Source organism: Borostomias antarcticus (genome assembly GCF_949987555.1).
Source record: "Borostomias antarcticus genome assembly, chromosome: 21".
NCBI lineage: Eukaryota > Metazoa > Chordata > Actinopteri > Stomiiformes > Stomiidae > Borostomias > Borostomias antarcticus.
This window is the reverse complement of record NC_140254.1, coordinates 19,982,667-20,002,649: the sequence shown is the minus strand read 5'-3', so window position 1 is coordinate 20,002,649 and position 19,983 is coordinate 19,982,667. Positions and strand designations below refer to the sequence as shown.

The following is a 19,983-nucleotide window of genomic DNA, read 5'->3' as shown; positions in this document are numbered from 1 at the left end:
TGTATATTTAGGAGGTAAAGCTGTTTACAGAGTATGAGCAAAGGAAAAAATATCTGTATTACTTTGACAGAAATATGACATCCAGTCAACTAGAGGGCAGTATCATCACACTTTGTGGTTGTTTAGAATCTATTGTTTTAAGTTCCAGACTCAGTTGTTCCCCATAGTTTTTATTTGTTTTTGTTTTTTTTATAGTTCGGGGCGTGGCTGTTGAAAAGAGTTGGGGATATCAGAAATGAGGCCCAATAAGAGGTTATAATCATTCTATTCTAATCACAACTATTATTATTTATCAGCCAATCAAAGCAAAGTGCACTGACCAGATGGATACTTTAATAATCAGGACACAAGTACTTACCATGTCGTTGGTTGTGTCTCAAATGATGCCCTCTTTCACTTTGGGGAATTATGTGTGGGTTTGAGTCAGCCGTTGTCTTTTATGTATGTATATGAATTTAAAGGCCTGTGTTCAGTGGGCTAGCAGTATTTGTCCTCGATCAACACTGGTGACCAACACATTTATATATGATGAATCTGGTGACAGCTAAGCAAGTGATTTTTGCATTGGATTTGCATACAACTTTTTAAACTATAACACTCATTTTCGTCTGGAGGACTACTAACAATTGACATTATCATCAGATGGAACGTTCTTCTGCTTAGCTAGGTATTTGGAACAGATTGTACCATCAACTGTGGTCCTTGCTGTCAGGGAATATACTCTCTGTAAGAATGGGACTGGATCCCAGACACCTTTTAACCTCTGAGCCACCATATAGGATGAGCAGTCCACATACAGGATCCATTGTTCTCAGACAAAGTCTTGTCACTATCTATTTTCAGTATCCCTCTATTTTGATTTGAATCATTTATGAATATGCACGTATTACGTAGACATTTTTAGACTTGTATTTTAACCCTATCAGTAGTTATGATTTAGACGGGCAGCGAAAGGCTCTCTGACCAGTTTTCTACTATGCCAGGGCCAGAGGGCATGCTGGCATCTTGTAGTCCAGGTGTGTGTGTCATGAATCGGTACAGTGGAGAGGCCTGTGACTCAAGTGCCATAATCAGCTCCAGCTTTGGGCCTAGACTGAGGAACAGACACAGCAGTCCTACAGTATGCTGGTGAACAGGACTCATGCATATTATTTTTTCATAGTTATTGCTCTGTTAAATGGGAGCAAGTGTAGTCAAGCTTGGGTTTGGTTTTTATGCAAAAGGTGTTTGATTTTATGGGTCTTCTTTGTAGCATATAGCCTTGTGGGTTGTAGGGTATATTTTGAATAACCATGTAGAAAATTGTTGGAATGAATTTAGAGGCAATTTTTTTAATGATTGGCCCACATGTAGTTGAAAACAAGTCACACTTTGTCTATTTGTATACACAAAACTTTAAATGCAAATATTTTATTGCCAATTTTACTAATAATAATAATAGTATTTTTTAGCATCCCTTTTCCATTCTTCTACTCAAACCCGTTTTAGCTGCCGATGTTAACATAGTCTGGATGGGAGGGATTTAGCTCTATTTTCTAACTATGCATTGTTTTTAACCAAGAGATTTAGGAGTGATGTTTATCAAATATGAATCTAGGTCATTTGTCGAGTTAGTACATGTTTGGCTTTGTTGCTTTCTTTCTTTCTCGCTGTATGCATAAAGCTTGATGCGTAAAGTAGCATTTGTAGTGCTTACCAGTGTCCTCAGACCTTTGTAATGGTGCGAGGGATTGTATTGTCCTCATTTGTAATATTGTATATTTGATAGCACAAAGTAATTGGGTATATTGTTTGTAGAACACACAATCACTCTTCTTAGCCAAACAAGATTACATATTTTTTATATAATTAATGTCCAAAAGAAAGTGAAGCACAAAAGGACATGTTGATTATAGGTGCTAAGGATAGACTGTAATGCCCTCTCATACCCTCAGTGGACTGGTCCAAGAGGTTGTTGACTTGCCGTAAGTATGGTTATAGCTCAAACATTTTTATTTACTTTTATTTCCCCCTTTAACATGAATTCAAAAAAAGAGAAAAATCCGACTGACTGTGTTTGTGGGGCATTCTAAGAATCAAGTACTTGATATTTACTGTTATGTCAATATTATTATTCAGTGCCGGTCTCGCAACATGTAAATTTGGATGCACTTTCGATCGCTGATATGGTCTGAATTCCATTGATTTTTGTTTCCATGCAGTTAACTGACCGTGTGATGTTGGTGCAATTGTGTGGAAATGGCTGTGTGTTCTACCTCTTGTTACCTGTTCAAGTGTTATGGTAACATCACACTGCTGGTCATTTCCTCATAATTACATGGGATACATCACGTTTGAAAAGTTTGGGAACGCTTGTCAAGCATGACTGTGGATCTGCATTCTGTAAACCTAGTTATTGTGCTCTATCCTTACGCTTGTTCAAAAAAAGAAAAGAAAAAAAGCTTGTTTTTTTTTTTTAAACATTGACCAAATAGTGTGAGAAGCCTCTGGGATGGAACCCAGCTTTTTCTTCCATAGGAACAATATGCTGTCAAAGCCAAGATATTGAAAGCTAGGGCAGCTGATTTCCCTCCAAACCCAAATTAGACAATTGGCCATAGTTTCAACATATGATATTCCCATAGAAACACTTGGAACCCATAGAAACACTTGGAACCCATAGAAACACTTGGAACCGATAAACAGTCCACTTTTGTCTTGTGCAGTGAAGTTTAGACTTGAAACAATTTTCCAAGCGCAATGCCCGTTCACTCTCCTTGTTTTGTCCTGTTTAAGAGGTGAAGAACAGGTGAAGTTTGTTTTAACTGATTAAACTTGAGCTGAAAGTAATTTTACTCTTAAGTGTGAATACCCATTATGCCATTTTAAGTGATTTTACCCCAAGTCTCACTCACACTTGTGTTAATCCTCCACTTGTCTCCTGTGAGATGTTTTATTTTTAGCTTGTTGTTACTGCTTGCTTGTGTTTTACGTTACCTATTTATACCAGCACCTTAGATTTCCAGACCTGTACAGCATTGCTTCTCCTCCTGAAAATATCAGACATTTGATAAATGTTATTTTTGCACTAAAATAAAATGGATTTTGGAGTCTTGCGTTAGTGTATGTCAAGATGGTGGTCAGTAAGGCTGGATTGTTTTTGATTTTTGAAAGTAGGTGAGGTGGCTCCTCATGATTAAGGCTAGGCTAGTTGGATTGAGACAGCGTGAACTCTGCTCAGCCAATCCCAGATACATACTCCCAATCCCAGATACATACTCCCAATCCCAGATACATACTCCCAATCCCAGATACATACTCCCAATCCTGCTCTGCTCAGCCAAACCATCCCAGATACATACTCCCAATCCTGCTCTGCTCAGCCAAACCATCCCAGATACATACTCCCAATCCTGCTCTGCTCAGCCAAACCATCCCAGATACATACTCCCAATCCCAGATACATACTCCCAATCCTGCTCTGCTCAGCCAAACCATCCCAGATACATACTCCCAATCCTGGCAGTTTCAACCATTGTTCAAGAGGGATTCTCCCAGCCAACCAGCATACTGTCGGCAATTTTTCACACATAACATAACTATGCCTTTAAAACTTCCTATGGGTTGTTGTCAGTCACTGATGGTGTAGCATAAGGGTTCATTATGCAAAACATGATCAAATTAAATATTTTCCTGAATGGAGGAATTCTATACCTTTTGGTTACACGAGTTGACGTACATACTATATACACAGACACACACACCGGTGTACAGGTGGGGTGCCAAAGTAGTTTATACATGTTAAGAATCCAACAGGTTGGTTGGCAGGTCAGTAAATGTAGCCTATCACTAGTGGTCTTTTGATGAGTTGTCTGGAGCAAAACATTCACCATCATCTCAATGGGGCTGGTCGAGCTAGCTAGCCTATGTATGTATCAATATCAACATGTAATAGTCAAACCATACAAGCTTTTGTTCTTCCAGTACAGCTGTTTTAAATTTAGTTTAGGTGTACTACTCTGTCAGCCAAAACAGGAATGTACGTGAGGTTTATAAAGACAGTTAACTCATTTATTAAGGGGTTTGCTGTAAATGGATGGATGTGTCATTGTTCCAGGGAAGGCGTAGCTAAATTGAGTTGAATGAATCGTAACGAGCACCAGATTAAACAGGATGTGGAATAGCCTTAATTGAACCACAAACACTATCTAGGCTGCTGTTGTTTCATAAGATGGAATTAGAGCAGCAATTTTTTTCCTGACGCTTTTGTGTATCATACCGTGGCAATATGATTCATACAGATTTTGTCGAGAGCCTGTTTTTAAACATAAAGGTATATTTCACAGACCAATATAAAGTTTGAATTTTTGTTTTCAATGTTGCTTCAGTTGAACAATTAAATATAATTCAATATAATTCATGGTTTGTTAAATTGTGGGTGATATTTTAGCTAGAGATGGTTTATAGCTTTTGTAATTGCTTGAATTTAGGCTGCTGGTTTTTGTATATAAGTCATTGGGTTGTCATTGGCCTCTACATAGATATTCTGCCTCAATAGTCCTTTCTTCTGGTTGTTAAAGGACACCTTCCAAAATGACCCAAGTAGTGAATTCCTTGTATCCAAGAGGTTAAAAAAAGCAAACAAGGCAATTAGCAATTTTGCATGGGCAACTGAAACCTTAGAAACGATAAGGTAGGACATGTAGCCCGTTAAGCCTATATGCCTTTGATTAGCTACCACTGAAATAACTACTAGGGGATAACCTATTTTCTTTACTCAAAGCTAACACTGAATGTACTTACAGCCAGTGTGTTGGTAATATTTCAAATGTATTTATCCATCTGTAATATACTTCTATTCATATACTCCCTTTTTATGCATGTTCATTTTATTACCGCCAATCCTCCAACATTTAAAGTTGTACCCCTGTTAATGAGATATAGTTCATTTTTATTTCGGGTTTCTTTTCTGTCCTTACAACTTTGCTTAGGTGTAGTTTCCTCTTTTAGTCATTTCATCAAATAGACATCTCAGAAACTGCTGTTACATATCCTATCATTGTTTCCGCAAAAATGTAAGATCTTAAACCAATCCAACAGTCCGATCTCTTCCCTAGTAGCCATGTAGGCTACTGTATTATAAAACAAACTTTTACATTCATTCAACAGCAACAAATCATTCAAAAGATCCACGCTGGTGCAAAGAGTGGTCCCGTTTTTCTTCGTTCTTGTGGCTCATTATTGCTTGTGTGTGCGGTGCTGTAGTGTGAGAGCTGTATATGGCTGCGGTTTAGTGTGATCTTGTTGTTGAGCGTTGATCTAGTTAACTTTTGGCTTCTGCTGTCGTCTTTGGTCAGACTCCTCTCTACACTACTCATTTGCTCATCCAAACTTTCAGTTAATGCAGACATCATTTTTTGGAATGTCTACAAATGTCACCATTATCATGAACCTATTGTACAACCTAATAAGAATGTTATATTAGCTATAATATAGCTCATTGCTTAGGTTTTGCTCTTTTATTTTACTAACATTGTGTGATGGCTTCAGCAGGTCTTGTCACAGTATAATAGTTCCATAATTTGAGTCCATTCTTTGTTTTTTTCAAGTCTTTGTTTGAGCTGATTAGTCAGCTGGTCAGATTTAGCCTCCAGTATCGTCATGTTGTCCTGAGCGATGTCCCTCCTGTCGACGTAGTCGTGTTGTCCTGAGCGATGTCCCTCCTGTCACCCGTAGTCGTGTTGTCCTGAGCGCCGTACCTGCTAAGAAAGAGAATGGCGAACTATTGAGCTTCACCAAAACAAACTGATGCCACATAGCTGAATTACATGCATGTGCAAGACTGACATGGGTATTTTGTATCTTTCTGAAAACATTTATGTCTTCAGAATGACTTGGCTTTTTATATACCAACTTGGAAAACTACCTCAGAACGGTCTCGGGTGCTAGTGTTGTATTATCCCTAATTTATGATGGTGACAAAGATCAATTATAGTGACCAAACAACAGAAGCCAATACTATGTGTAAACATCATTTTACTTCCTTTCACCTTTATAAAGCAAAATTTTAAAATTATGGATGAACTTAGGATGTTGAATAGTAGTATGTCAAGTTAAGGGGACCAAATTTTGTAATTGGATCTCAAACCTCTATGTTGTATGCACGTGTCCTCTCTCCCTTTTCAAAATGTAGTAATAACAAAAGCAACCAATGAACGCTCAGCAGATACTCTGTTGGGATTCGTTTGTGTGGAAATATAAGCTGTAGTCATGACTGGATGATACATTGACAAGGTCTCATTTAAATGGCTCTTTAGGCTTGCGATGAATTACTGTCACTTCCTGCAATATGCTTTTGGTAGTAGTGTTATAGATTGTAGGCTGTGGGCGTTAAAGAAAGGTTTGTTTGTTTATTGAATGTTATATGTAGAGCAATAATTACACAAATCTGAACATGGATCATGATTGGGTTCTCTTGACTAGGAGAGCAGTAAGGTTGCTTTCATTTAATGTTAGCAAGACAAAGTGAATATTCTTGTCCTGAACTAAATTTCTTACCTTGACCTCTTCCGTTGAAAGTGATTTAGACCAGTTATGAAGAGTTCTGAAACTACCCCGCAATGCAGGATTTTTTAGTACATTTCTATGAACTGATTGCTAATATTTCAGCGTGAGAAATTGAACGAGACAAAATGCTATTATTTCAGCATGAACTCACGCTGGATGACAGAGTTGGCTACCTTGTCATTGGGACTCCCCCACTCAAGATGCTCGTTAGTCTGGTGTAGATGGTATTGATCTCGCTGGTGATTGGATAGATCCTCTCCTGATGAAGGGTCTAATAAGACCACTGTCTCTAAGTCATGTTCCCCCGTATCGCAATAAAACCAGGGAAGCTTTCTCGTCTCATCCCAATTGTATCTGCTCCTGAAAAACAAAGTCCAAATTGAATGCCGTTTTTGCTAAGGATGAGAGATGTATTTTTGCATGCTACATTTACAAAGGGAATAACAAATATGAAAAATACTTTCTAGCAACGTACTGTACATTGTGACACGATATACTGATGTATACTGATGTGTAGTGGCAGATTTCAGTGATTCAAGTCGACGGCAAGGTACAGATAAGGTTGTATGGAAATTAAATTCAAGTTCTTCTGTAATTTCTGTCCGAGCTGAAAACATCCAGTCTTCATAGTGGTTTCTGTGTGTGCCTTCGTAGGATCTCTCTTCCACCGCGCCCATGTTAGCCTGTAGCCCTCTCCCGTCTCTCGCGCCACATTAAAGAATTCCACATTAATTGTCATGCAACCTTGAGTGTAGATGCTGCATAGAACGATCAGTATTTGTGTTTTGCACTTTCAAAGCAGATTCAAAATCGCCCATTTGAGGTTGGGCAAACAGAAAAATGAAATATTTGACGAGGTATTTTATGCTATCAACAGGAATTATAAGGAATAATATGACTTTGAAGAGCTTTTCTAAAAAGTTAACATATATCTATATGTATTCATGAAGTACCTCATAAGCCTGATATATGCTGCATTGACTTTTATCGTTTGTCTTTTTTTCTTTCTTCTTTTTTCCTACTTTCCTACATATTGTCCAATAACATTTTTTCCACTTTGAGAGGTTTGAGTGTCACCTAAGGCTGTGCGCATGTCTTGCAAAAAACTATTTTCCGAATCTAAAGATCTTGTAGAAGTTTGTACATGTCCACTTTGGGATAGATAGTACGGGTATGTGTGATCCTGAGGCCAAAATAAATAGTTTTGGGGAATATTGTCATTTATACAAATGTCAAACATTCATCAACTATTTCTAAATAGTAGCTACGTGACCTTCTATTCTCTATCATGACAAATGTTGATATGGCCAATATTTGAGTTGAGTCCATTACGAGTTTGTGTATGCAACAATCTGCCACCTCCATGTTGTTCAATGTGACTGCTGACTCAGGTATTGCCGTGAAAGGGCTATATCTGCTACTGTGTCCTCTGTCGTCTCCACACACCTTTGTCTTAAAATAGCCTTAGAATTTCACATGGGGTATATTCTTCTAGTATATTTGGCCTTAATCTTACAAAATTATGCACTCGGAATCCACAACTTGCCAGAGAGCTCGATTCCCATGGAGCCACCTTGAGAAGCCGTGTCATGTGTTGTTGTCATGTTACCTACCTCCTATGAGTGGAGGAGTGTCCTGGAGATGCAGCCACTGATTTAACCCCTTGTGTTTTTAAAGAAAACTAAAACTATCTTAAAACTAATGACAATCATCTTCATTCGCATGGTGTGATCATCTTTATTTTTTTATGAGAAACACCAAAAATATTCTCCTTTGACTGTCCAGGACACTCCTGTTTCTGTGGTTAACTGCCATTCTATTGTCTTTGTTGTATGTCCTTGTTAGCCATGGTGGAGGAGCAAAGTGACCAAAGTATCTTTGCAAAGGCAGCCCTGCACATAGTCCTGTGAACTCAAACCTCCCTCACACGTCATTTGATTCAAGCCTATGAGTTTTTTTTCTCTGTTTACCACAACATGCCAAAACTGAATTAGCCGTCATTCCTGTCATGCTGAGGTATTTCTGTCGCCAATATGAATTTGTTTGGATCCACTGCTAAGCTCCTTGTTCTTGTTGTCGTAAAGTGTAAGTGTAAGCTTTGATTTCTTTTTACATTTCTTTTTTTTTGTTAACATGATTATGATTACAAACACAAGATATGCTGTAAACCCTGTTAGGAAATAATGTGAATACGTATCACTTAATATACTTCACTCGTTGGCTTCACTGTAAATTGCATCAATTAATAAAAATGTAAAGTTTCTCCAAATCCATTTCTCTTTTTTGACTGCAATGTTTGCTTGTTTATACTGTTTATATTTATATTTGTTTATACTGTACACTGGAACATTTATCTTACTTTTACATATTTTCCTATGTAAATCTGGTCTTTTTTAAGTGCAACATGCCTCTCGTCAAATGACTACATCCTTAGCTGTTTTGGCCAATTTCATTTTAGCACCATTCCTACTTATGCCAGTGCTTAAGACTAAATGTGTTTTATTCTTGGCACCAGACCACTCAGTAAACATAAACAGATGGTCTGGCTGCAGAAAAAACATCTTATTTGCTAACCTGAGGCTTTCTTTGTCCAAAGGTTTGCCCATGTTACAGTGCACTAAGCAAATCTAATTTCCTTTTGTGCAATTCCATTGTATTCAAATGTTGATAGTTTAGCAAAGTCAGTGTACTTTGTATACTTGGTATAGTAGGTCCTCTGTGTTTTCCTTGTGGAGCCCATTGGTGTTTTGGCACAAAGGGTTTCTTGGCCTAATGATAACCCAGCCTTCGGACCTGACAGGTCACGTGTTTGGGATGTTCTCTTTCAAAGCATGGAGTCACACAATTCATCATCCGTCATTTAATCATGTTTCCCCTTCGCCTCAATGTGTGTCCGACCCGTTTCCACATTAAACAGCTCCGACATTCCTCACCCTGTCACCTGTTTCATCCAGTTGCCTGCTGTCAGTAGAGTAGCCTGCTCTTTGCATGCCCATAAAACATCCAAAGGAAAATCCTAGAATCTTGTGGATATTGTAAACTACGAGGTTGAAAGGGCCTAAGTTCATTCCACATATCAATTTCATTCAAAACAGTGGCGATCTAGAATAACTCAATATACTTCACTCGTTGGCTTGACTGTAAATTGCATTAATTAATAAAAATGTGAAGCTCCTCCAAACCCATGTCTCTTTTTTGACTGCAATGTAGGCTCGTACTAGTTGTAATTTTCAAGAATGAACTGTAGAAGTAGCTAAAGAACTGTAGGCTAAATGGAAGAAGTCATTATTGGGCTTCGGCAAGTAAATGGTGCTCTTCAGTTTGCATGCACAGAGAACAGAGACTCGGAAAGAGCGAGTCATTCTTTCCATCGCTCGTCCACTCGCAGCGCACCAGCAGACTGCAGACCTCGCTGGGACTTTCTTCATCAGGTAAAAAGCCTTTGCGATGTTCATTTATATATTTAGATGGTGGAGTTTTTTATAATACTATATAAGAAATTCTAATACTAAATCCTACACTCAAAATCCGATTTAAATTACAAGTACGCTTATGTGGGGGACCATACCAAACAGGCTGCGTGTGCTGTAAAAATTGCCAGCCGGAAACAGATCGTTTATCGTCAATTGATTTTTAGCTTAATTTAATTAAATCTGCTTGTGAATATTTATTTGTCGCCAAATACTTTTATCTCTATTCCATATTCATTTACTTTGTTTCGTGGCATAATTTATGAGATACAACTCAAAACATGAATTTTGTTCATTAAAAGCTTAACAGTAAGAGATAGAAACAATACTCAAAGCCATGTTGCCTGGGCAACATAGCCTAATGGAAAATGGGCCTGGCCTTGGTTACTGAAGGTGTGTAATTATGCCAAACTAACAGAAATGACAGGTAAGACCACAAGAACTATATTGGAGACATTGTCTTAAAGCTTATGAATTTGTGTCTAAAAGTCTAGTTTGTGTTCAATGATTCCTTGCAGACCATAAACCTAACAGCCATTTTCCAGAACTAATTACATTTCAATGGCATCCATGACATCATGCCTCCCGCCAGCCTCGATATGCTGTTCCTCCAGGAGGGAGTGAGCTGGATCTGGCTCGTCTGCCTGTCCTGCTGCCTCCTGCCCGGTGTGTGGAGCCCTGTGGAGGGGGCAGGGGACCAGAGCTCCCGGCCGAGCCGAGAGCCAGAGGAACCAGACCAGGGAGACTGGGAACTGGGCTCTGGAGCGTTCCTCCTCCAGGAGCTCCTCCACAGCTTCCCCGCCGACAGCCCCTTTGTGACAGAGACCCCGGGGAAGCCGGCCAACTGCACCCAGCGCTTCTGGCTGCCCCCGTCCTCCCCGGTCTGCTGGGACCACGTCGCCGGACCCGAGGAGTTTGAGCGATCCCGACTGCTGGTCCTCCAGAACAGGGCAGCGCTCCAGGCGGTGACCCAGTCCAGTGGGGGGGTGACGGAGGGGGCGGCGTCATACAACCAGCAGACCCAGGAGGACTTACAGGGGGTCCGCGCAGACCACCTCAGCATGGCAGAGACGACGGAGACCATGCAGAAGGTCTTCCTCACGCTGGAGGAGACGAGGAGGGAGGGGAAGGAGCACCAAGCCTTCACAAGGTGAGGGTTTCTTTCAGGTCAGATTAAACAGTGGTCCGCTGGTCTGGGATCAGATAGCTGTTGCATAAGATACAGACCCGGTAACGGTGTTACAATAAGAACACTTTCCCTGTGCTCCTGGAACAGAAGTCTTGGGTCAAATGCCTTGCTCAAGGGCTCAGTAGTAGATGGCATAAGAGACAGATTCAAGCAGTCAAATCGTGCAATCACAGTTTAAATGCCCTTTTATAAAACATGTGTTGCTGTTGTTAATTACAATATGTGCAGCTACACGTTCCATTGCAAATGATTACGGGGCCCTGTAGGACATGTTTAGCAAACCCCAAAGCAGAAGGAGGTGTAAGGAAATATGGAGTCTTCTGCAGACCAGCAACTGTGGATTCCTTGTGCATGAGATCATGATGAGCTTCTAGTCGGGACCTGCCTCTCTGTGTGGAAGGGCCGCAGAGGGAGGCCTCCCCCTAGTTGCTGGTCGCAGGATCTCGGGAGGGTAAGCTGCTTGTAGATCAATTCCAGGGAGTCAACGTCACCACAGAACTATAAAAGTGTTCAAAATGTGAACAGAAACAGTCCAGACGTCACATCTGGCCGAAGTCAAGTTCTGGCCCTGTAGTCATTACAAATACAAAGTTACAAACCAGCCTTTCTTTTTGGGACCAGGAAGCTCACTTTGACTGATTCCCCTTTAATTTAGACAAGGCATGAAATATGATTATTTGACAAAAACTGTTTTCATGCAACTTCCCTGGCGAAATTGAGTTTGAATTTAAAAAAACGTGTTGACTAGGTCTAAACCTTTTTGTGAAAAAGGTGTTTTGTCCCTTCCAGCTTAAAGGAGCATATTGCCAATACCAGGGACTCCATCAGTGGCAAGGAGCACAAGGCAGCTCTCCTAGAGAGGCAGTTCACCAGCCTGGAGACGTCTCTACATGTCATGCAACACCGCCTTCACAAACTAATGATCCAGTGAATACCATACGCTCCATTCTCTTTTCTTTAAAAAAACAACAAACCTTTTACGATTATTACAATATTTATAGACATGTGTATTGTATTATATTTACAATGTAAATGTAATATATTAATCAAACATTTCACTAGCAATGCATGTAAACTCAGGATTAGGGTGATTGTACTGCACTAGGTATGAGAGCACTTTCTATGTGTCTCTTATCTTTGTCCTTTAGCTCAGATTCAGGTTTTTCTATCTCTACTATAACATTGCATGCAGGTTTCTCTATCAGGGGGCTTGATAATCAACATGTGGCAATAAACACTATTTTATACTCCCAGACTGCAGACTTGTTCCATAAAGAGATTTATAAGGCTTTTTACTGATGAAGCCGAACAGAGACATCTGTGTGGTGCTTTGATAGAACTGGCAAAGCTGTTTAACAGCTCAAACTGAGTTATTAATAACAATTGTAAATGTTGGTTTCCTCTGATGGGGATCTATACTCTAAAGTGGTGCAAAGTAAAATGACAAATCTTCACATGATAAGTTTATTTCAGAGAACAAAACCAAACTATCTTACATGATGTCTCACAGGCAGAAATACAGTATAGTGGCTATAATACACACTTGAAAAAGATTCACAGCTGTAGTTCAGTGCATATTTTTGCCACTCAAGAAAGTACACATTTAACAGCTACAGTACCTTTTCTTATGATCGTGTTGAAATAGGCTAAATTAAGTAGAGACCACCCAAATGTCATATATCCTCACAAAAAAACTGATAGGAACTATCATTAATCACAAAAAGAGGAAGATCTTATTCATAATTGGGTTCTAACCAGCAAGGAATCGAATATGATTGCTATGGTTATCAATCTGAAAAACATTTACACTTATATACCCTGAGGCATTTGCAGTTTCTATGAATGGTTTGATATGTCTACAATGGTTTTAACAGTGATGGATGATCTAAAACTGAATGGAAACACTCTTCAGTGAGTGTTTGATCTGAGCAAATGTGTTAATAGGGTGAACAAAAACACACAGGGATTCTATTGACGAAAAGAAGAATTTTCTATTAACTTCATCATGGAAGAAAGGAGACAGCACCAAGTGAATGATCAGCTTCACAAGATTTCCTTGTTGAAAAGTAATGCCCAAAGAATACACAAATACACCTAATCTGTCTGCACAGTTGCTACCTACATCACTCCCCTCTGCTGTCATCACAGGTGGGTCGCTTCACTCTTCCTGGTGGAGGGTGGTTGGAATGGACTCGAAGTGAATGAGATCAAAATGTATTTAATCTTTTTCCTCTGTGGTGATGATTGCCTATATTTAATATTTTCAACTGAGTTGGCTGACCTATATTTGAATTTCTGGGCAGCAAAACAGGTAGTAAACACATTTCTTGATCTTCTCAGAGAATGTAGAAATGATGTAAGCTTTGACATCTCTGCATCAAAGATGTTGCGTTTCTGCAGTTGTCTTGAGAAAAGAAAAGACAGATACCGTTGTCAGAGCGGGGGGCGCTTTCCCCCAAACTGTGCAGTTGTGTACTCGTATCCGTAAAAGCATAACACTGGTGTAGCCATGGGCAAGAAGGAGCTTCCATCAAAATGTCGCCAGCAGACCATACGTCCATGGAGGGAGGTCCACGAGAGCACCGCAGAAATGTGGAGTATCAGGATGCAGCCCTGTCTTTTTCAATTGTCTGCTTCCTCTTGCATTTCCTCCAGCGTCTTCAGGTAATCCCGAGCCAAGATCTTCTTAGGAAGGATATCTGGAAATGAAAAATGACCCATACATGTATTGTTGAGAGGTTCAAACCATTGGCCAAGAAAGAAAGCAAAACAACACAGCCTACTAACAAGTCTCTAACTCTCACCTGTGAGAAACTGGAAGGTCTCCATCTCCTCTGCAGTGTGGGACAGATCACTGTAGGATAATGTGTTCGCGTCTTTCCCAAATCCATTATTAAATGAGGACAAAGCCAGGTGCTGAACGAACAGTTCCTAGAGGACCAGAAGAAGAAGCAGGTGGATTTTTTTGCAAACATTTAGCCATCAGCTTTCTGAAAAACGGGCGGATTGGAGCCTGCATTAACTGCTAGAGAGCCTAATTTGGTAAACTTCATAGCTATTTTTTATTTTATTTTATTTAACCTTTATTTATACAGGTAAAAAAAAAACACGTTGAGTTCAGAGGACTCATTTTCAAGTGTGACCTGTTCACAATCATTCAGCACTCGTTACACTAAGTTACAAACAACAGGACAGAATTACAATAAAACATACAGGACTATGTAACAATAACAACAATAAAAGTGGGAAGTCTAAAAGTGCAAAGTGCATGGGGGATGAGAACAGGGGAGAGTTATCTTAGAGTGCAAGAACATGACATTGGCACACTCACTAAATCAGCTAGCTAGTGCTAACAACAAAGACTAAGTGGCTTGCTAACAGCAGGGGCTTGCTAGCATGCTAGTAGTGGTATGCTAGTGGTAGTATGCTAGCAGGCTAGGAGAGTTCCCACCCTCTACTCACTGTAGCTTTGGTGGTGAGTAGCAGAGCCTCCTGGGTGATGTTGGACACGTCGGGGGAGCTCTTCATGATCAGCTTCACGCGTGTCAGGGGGAGGGAGAGGCCCTTGCTGGTACTGTTCCCCGCATGATCCACTTTGTCATCCACGTTGCTTCCAGACATGTTCACATGGGACTGCTGCTTGGTGAGTGGACCGGGGAACATCCGGGGAACAACCGGGGAACATCCGGGGAACATCCGGGGAACATCCGGGGAACATCCGGGGAACATCCGGGGAACATCCGGGGAACATCGAGACGGCAGGGAGCGTTCTGAACGATGACGTAGACTGTTTTTATTTTCTCTTCAATAACTTTTTAGGTACTGCTACCTTTGTCCATAAAATTACGTTTAGAATAATTATTGATTTTAATTTAAATAATTAAATACCTTTAAAATGTTTTGTTTGGCATTGTCGAGCATAGTTTCTCGTTTCGTGCACAACTGTCTTAAACCACTGCAGGCCCACCTTGTCAACATGTGAGTCAACCACACTCCCCCACAGTAGGTGGCGCTGCCCTGGATCACCACTCAGAAACCATGCGACACACGAAGAAGAATCCTACATGGCGGGGCAAGGCAGGATTATTGTTTTTGAAAGAAATGTTTTGTTCGTTCGTTTATTACATTTTTAGATAATTGTTATAACAATCCATAGCTGGGTTCGTCAGACACTAGTGCACACACTCCATCCCTGTGTTGCGTGCAGCTGTTTTATGGCAGAAGTTGGTTGGGGGAAAAGAAATGACGCGTTCAGCTAGTTAGCAAGCCGAGAGCGCATATCATCATTCCCCTGCTTAGTCCCTCGATCCCTTCCCCTGCTTAGTCCCTCGATCCCTCTCTGAGATGCCTCTGGGTTTGAAACCATGCTGTGCGATCTGCAAGACTAACTCATCGTCCATGTGGAAGAAGGGCAACCTAGGGGAGATACTGTGCAATAACTGCACAGGAAAGAGCAGCAACATGGGGGCATCGGGACCCTCAGCCTCGTCCAACACACAACAAAACAATGGCGGGGGCAACAAGGTAATATAGGGTTAGAGCCGCGTGGTAGGATTGCACTGGACACATTTAACAATGTGTAAATGGACTGCACTTATATAGCGCTTTTCCACCTTAGCGGCACTCAAAGCGCTTTACAATGGCCTCTCATTCACCCATTCACACACACATTCACACACCAATGGCGGTAGCTGCCATGCAAGGTGCTAACCTGCTCATTGGGAGCCATTTGGGGTTAGGTGTCTTGCTCAAGGACACTTCGACATGTGGACAGTCGGAGCTGGGATTCGAACCACTGACCCTTCGATCACTGAACGACCCGCTCTACCAACTGAGCTACAGCTGTGTAAAATTACCTTGATAGGACATTCAGATTTTTACTTTGTGGCTTAAAAAAGAATATAATATGTTTATTTGCCATGTGTTACAAGTACAGGTACATTGGAATTCTTTTCATCGTTTGTCCTTTATAGTAGCCTATATTATCTGTACTAACCACTTCCTCATTCCTGTTCTAGCTACACTGCTAGACATTAAAGGTTCCCAAACTGTAGTTAAGCTACTAAACAGAAGACTAAACTAAAGCTTGTCCAACTGTCTCCAGTCTAAGCAGGAGAGCCATAGGAGGTCAGCGCGGTTGAGAAGTACTAAGTACAAAGCTCCCGCCTCCGAGAAGAAGGTTTCCACCAAAGGCAAGGGGAGGAGACACATCTTTAAACTCAAAAACGTAAGTCCTACAAGCTTTTGTGCCCCTCTGTCTGTTAGTGTTAGAAGACGTGTGGGTGATGAAGACATTCTGCTGTGGATGTCGTAGCATGTCCGTAGAATGTCCTCTCTCCTATGATGCTTTTAGCCTCTCTCACTCTGAAATGTAATTTAATGCAATGTATTGCTTTATAAATGTTCTTAGCCGGTAGACAAACATACTCCTTGAGCTTGCTCGATCGCCTTGTTGAGAGGGGTCAGGGAAGAGTTTTTACAGCTCACTTTTCTGGCCCCCGGGGTGATTACTGTTTTTTTGCTTCCCTCTGGAATATGTAGAGGTGGGTCGTATGCCCACCTCCCTTGTTCTCTGTAAAGCGCATTGTGTTGCCTCTGGGTATGAAATGCGCTATACAAATAAAGCTTTGATTGATTGATTGATTCTCTGTGGGATGGAAGTCTCTGGGACGGGACCTGAACTCTCATGAATGTGGTTCCTTCCCTTAACAGCCAATCAAAGCACCAGAATCTGTATCCACTATCATCACATCGGAATCAGTCTTTTACAAGGTACGTTGACTTTTTAGCACCTGTGCTGACTAGGGCTGGGTATCAGTTCGAATTTCAAGAATCGATTTGATTCCGATTCACAAGGTTCAGAATCGATTATCACGATTCGATTCAATATGGATTCGGTTAGTATTACTAAAACCTGTTTGTTTTTTTAGCTGTAACCTTAATTACATGACTGCCAAGTTATGCAACACATCAATACTAGGGCTGGGTATCGATACTGATTTCCAAAAATGAATGATTGAATGAATTAATGAACTATTCATTCCTTCATTTATTCATTCATTCATTAAATAAAAGATCGATTCTGGGATTCATTTGATTCATCTGAATCATTTGATTCAGAATCGATGAATCGATTTTTTAAACCCAGCCCTAGTGCTGACTGTCTACTGATAGTGAAAATGGCACGTAGACACGCCTTTTACCCAGTACCTTTCTGCACCCAGGGAGTGTACTATCAGATTGGTGACGTGATCAAGGTGACGGATGAGGAGGATGGGCGGCCGTACTACGCTCAGATCCGAGGCTTCGTCCAGGACCAGTACTGTGAGCGGAGCGCTGCGCTGACCTGGCTCATACCCACCCAGGCCAGCCCCAAGGACCAGTTTGACCCTGGCACGTATATTGTTGGTAAGTAATTAAGAATAAGATACACATTACATCAGTCATTTAGCAGATGCTAAATCCTACACACTCTATGGCCTGTCCCAAATCAGCCAGTATGCACTTGTCAAGAGTGGAGACCTTAGTGGTTTGGACAGGTGTTAGCAATATGTTAGCAATTATAACTAGCCAATCAGAGGGCAAGTTGGAGCTATCTCCATGTTGCTTGCTTCCAGTCTGGAGTTAACAGCCAGCGCATTAGCCTACCTTTCAAACCCAGCTGCATTTAAAAACAAAAACTAATTTAGGTAATACTTTTGCACTTTAATTAAAACCTCTGTGAAGTGAGAGTTAATGTGGAAGAAAGTCTATGTAAATCGCACCTTGTGTGCCAGATATGCCACCGACCGCTAGAGTGCAGAACTCGTTAGCAATACTTGAAAAGTGCAAATCGGACGCCAAATCAGCCACTCCGCACAGCCCACTCTGCGCAGCATGGGCCAATGAAAATCCAATAGGATTCTGATTGGTGTACACAAATATCATAGCTTGTTCCCAGAAGTTCTTGGTGCAGTGAGAGCTTCTGGGTAATATTGCTGCGTTCCATTGCACGTCGGAGGTCTGTAGTTCTGCGTACTGCCGCGTCAGTAGTTCCGACCTCCAATCTAAATCCGTTCTATTGCATCTGCTCGGGAAAACATGGACACCCACAGCAAACTCATGTTCGCGTTTCAAGTATTTGAAGAGCTAAAACATCACCAACGATCTTATGAGTCATCACACTGCCGTGAAAGATACAAAGTTGTTACAAAAGCTACAAAGTCGTTCGAAAACACAAAGCGTGGCAAGATAAAATAAAAATGGATGAAAATGACAATTCTGCTTCCCGTTCACAACATGTTGTGTGCGCCGCCATTGTGCTACTGACGTCAGGTGTGTTTATGGGACCTGGTGGATGTCACCCGAGTTCCCGACCTGGAAGTCCAACTTAAGTGACTGTTCTATTGCACTTTTCCGTGTCGCAGGTCGGATCTTTCCGTACAATAGAACGCAGCATCAGATTAGCACCCATATTATCCTATTGTGTCGTTTTTAAGACAAATAATTCTTCACGTGTCATTGCGTCGCTTGTCAGCATTGCTTCTACCCTCACTTGCCCACGCTGGGTTGGATCCCAGGTCCTCTGACTTGCCAATGCATGACCAGCTCTTATATACACCGCTTTAGCAAGCTGCTACGCCACTGAACAACTAGCGATTCAATGGCGTGGGTTGCTGGTATTATACTGACGAGTGAGTTTAACCAATTACACTCAGTTACACACGCTATCTCAGTGGTGATTGGAGTAAGTTTCTGTCAGAGGATTTTCTGAGTGATCTGATTTGGTTTCAGGTCCTGAAGAGGATCTGCCGAGGAAGATGGATTACCTGGAGTTTGTGTGCCACGCCCCATCAGAGTACTTTAAGTCCCGGAGCTGCCCCTTCCCCACCATCCCCATCCGGCCCGAAAAAGGCTACATCTGGACCCATATAGGACCCACGCCTGCCATCGCCATCAAAGAATCTGTTGGCGCCAGTAACTAATTGGGTTATCAATCTGCCACAACATGGACTTCTGCCCGTTAGTTTGCTTAACGGACCTGTGTACATTTATGTAAAATATGGTTATGGATCTAAGATGGCTGTGTGATATTTGGATAATTTGCTTTGTTTGTAATTTGATATACAAAAACCCTCTCAAATCACATCTTGAACTGTGCAAGCAAGATAACTTGGACATACAGTATGACTTTTGTATTCGTCGCAGTATCATGGATGAAGCACTTTACGACTTTAATTCATCCAGTTTCCAAGGTTCAGAGACCAACAACTGAGTACGTTTGAGCTTTACTGTAATGATGGAACAGAACGAGTAGTTGACAATAAACGATGTATTAAATGACCGAGCTGAAGTCTTGTATCCAGACAGGATCCCAAGTCCCGCTTCACGCCTGAGACCTGAGTCGCCTCTCATCTCTCCACCGCTGTGTCACTGCTCTTCCATGTAGACGTACAACGTTGGGAGGAAGTACTTTAAGGACCTTGTAGAAGAGGCCAGCCAATCTGGTTCTGGGGTGGGATCCGATTTCGCTACACATTTTGTAATGTCAGCCTCGAGCAAAGACACACCACATCACAAATGCCACAGGGTGGTTTCATGTTCTCAGACCTGCAGTACAAGAGAGCTTCTGTGGTTTGTTGTGGCTCGTTTTCTACATCTGACCAGTAGAGGGCAGTAAAAGGAGACCCCTATTCTAGAGTCTTGACTGCACTACCATCAAGCGTTGCCCGTCATGTTCTTAGCTTAAAGTTACAAAATGACAGCTGCGAGTCCTTGCCCATTCTTTTTTTTTTTTAG

The 19,983-nt window shown here is 41.2% G+C and overlaps 2 protein-coding genes across 2 annotated transcripts; one reads left to right on the top strand and one right to left on the bottom strand.

Moving 5' to 3' along the window:
* Positions 1–12,720: 12,720 nt before the first annotated feature.
* On the bottom strand, positions 12,721–14,827 carry chrac1 (chromatin accessibility complex subunit 1). Its single transcript, XM_084455131.1, has 3 exons — positions 14,668–14,827; positions 14,010–14,136; positions 12,721–13,904 (listed from the first exon to the last, which is right to left on the bottom strand). The coding sequence occupies exons 1-3, from the start codon at positions 14,824–14,826 to the stop codon at positions 13,828–13,830; spliced, it is 363 nt and encodes a 120-aa protein (XP_084311257.1). The 5' UTR covers position 14,827; the 3' UTR covers positions 12,721–13,827.
* Positions 14,828–15,277: 450 nt separating this feature from the next.
* Positions 15,278–19,472, top strand: gatad1 (GATA zinc finger domain containing 1). The gene is made up of 5 exons (XM_084455745.1): positions 15,278–15,729; positions 16,310–16,432; positions 16,918–16,977; positions 17,430–17,613; positions 18,979–19,472. The coding sequence occupies exons 1-5, from the start codon at positions 15,550–15,552 to the stop codon at positions 19,167–19,169; spliced, it is 738 nt and encodes a 245-aa protein (XP_084311871.1). The 5' UTR covers positions 15,278–15,549; the 3' UTR covers positions 19,170–19,472.
* Positions 19,473–19,983: the final 511 nt, after the last annotated feature.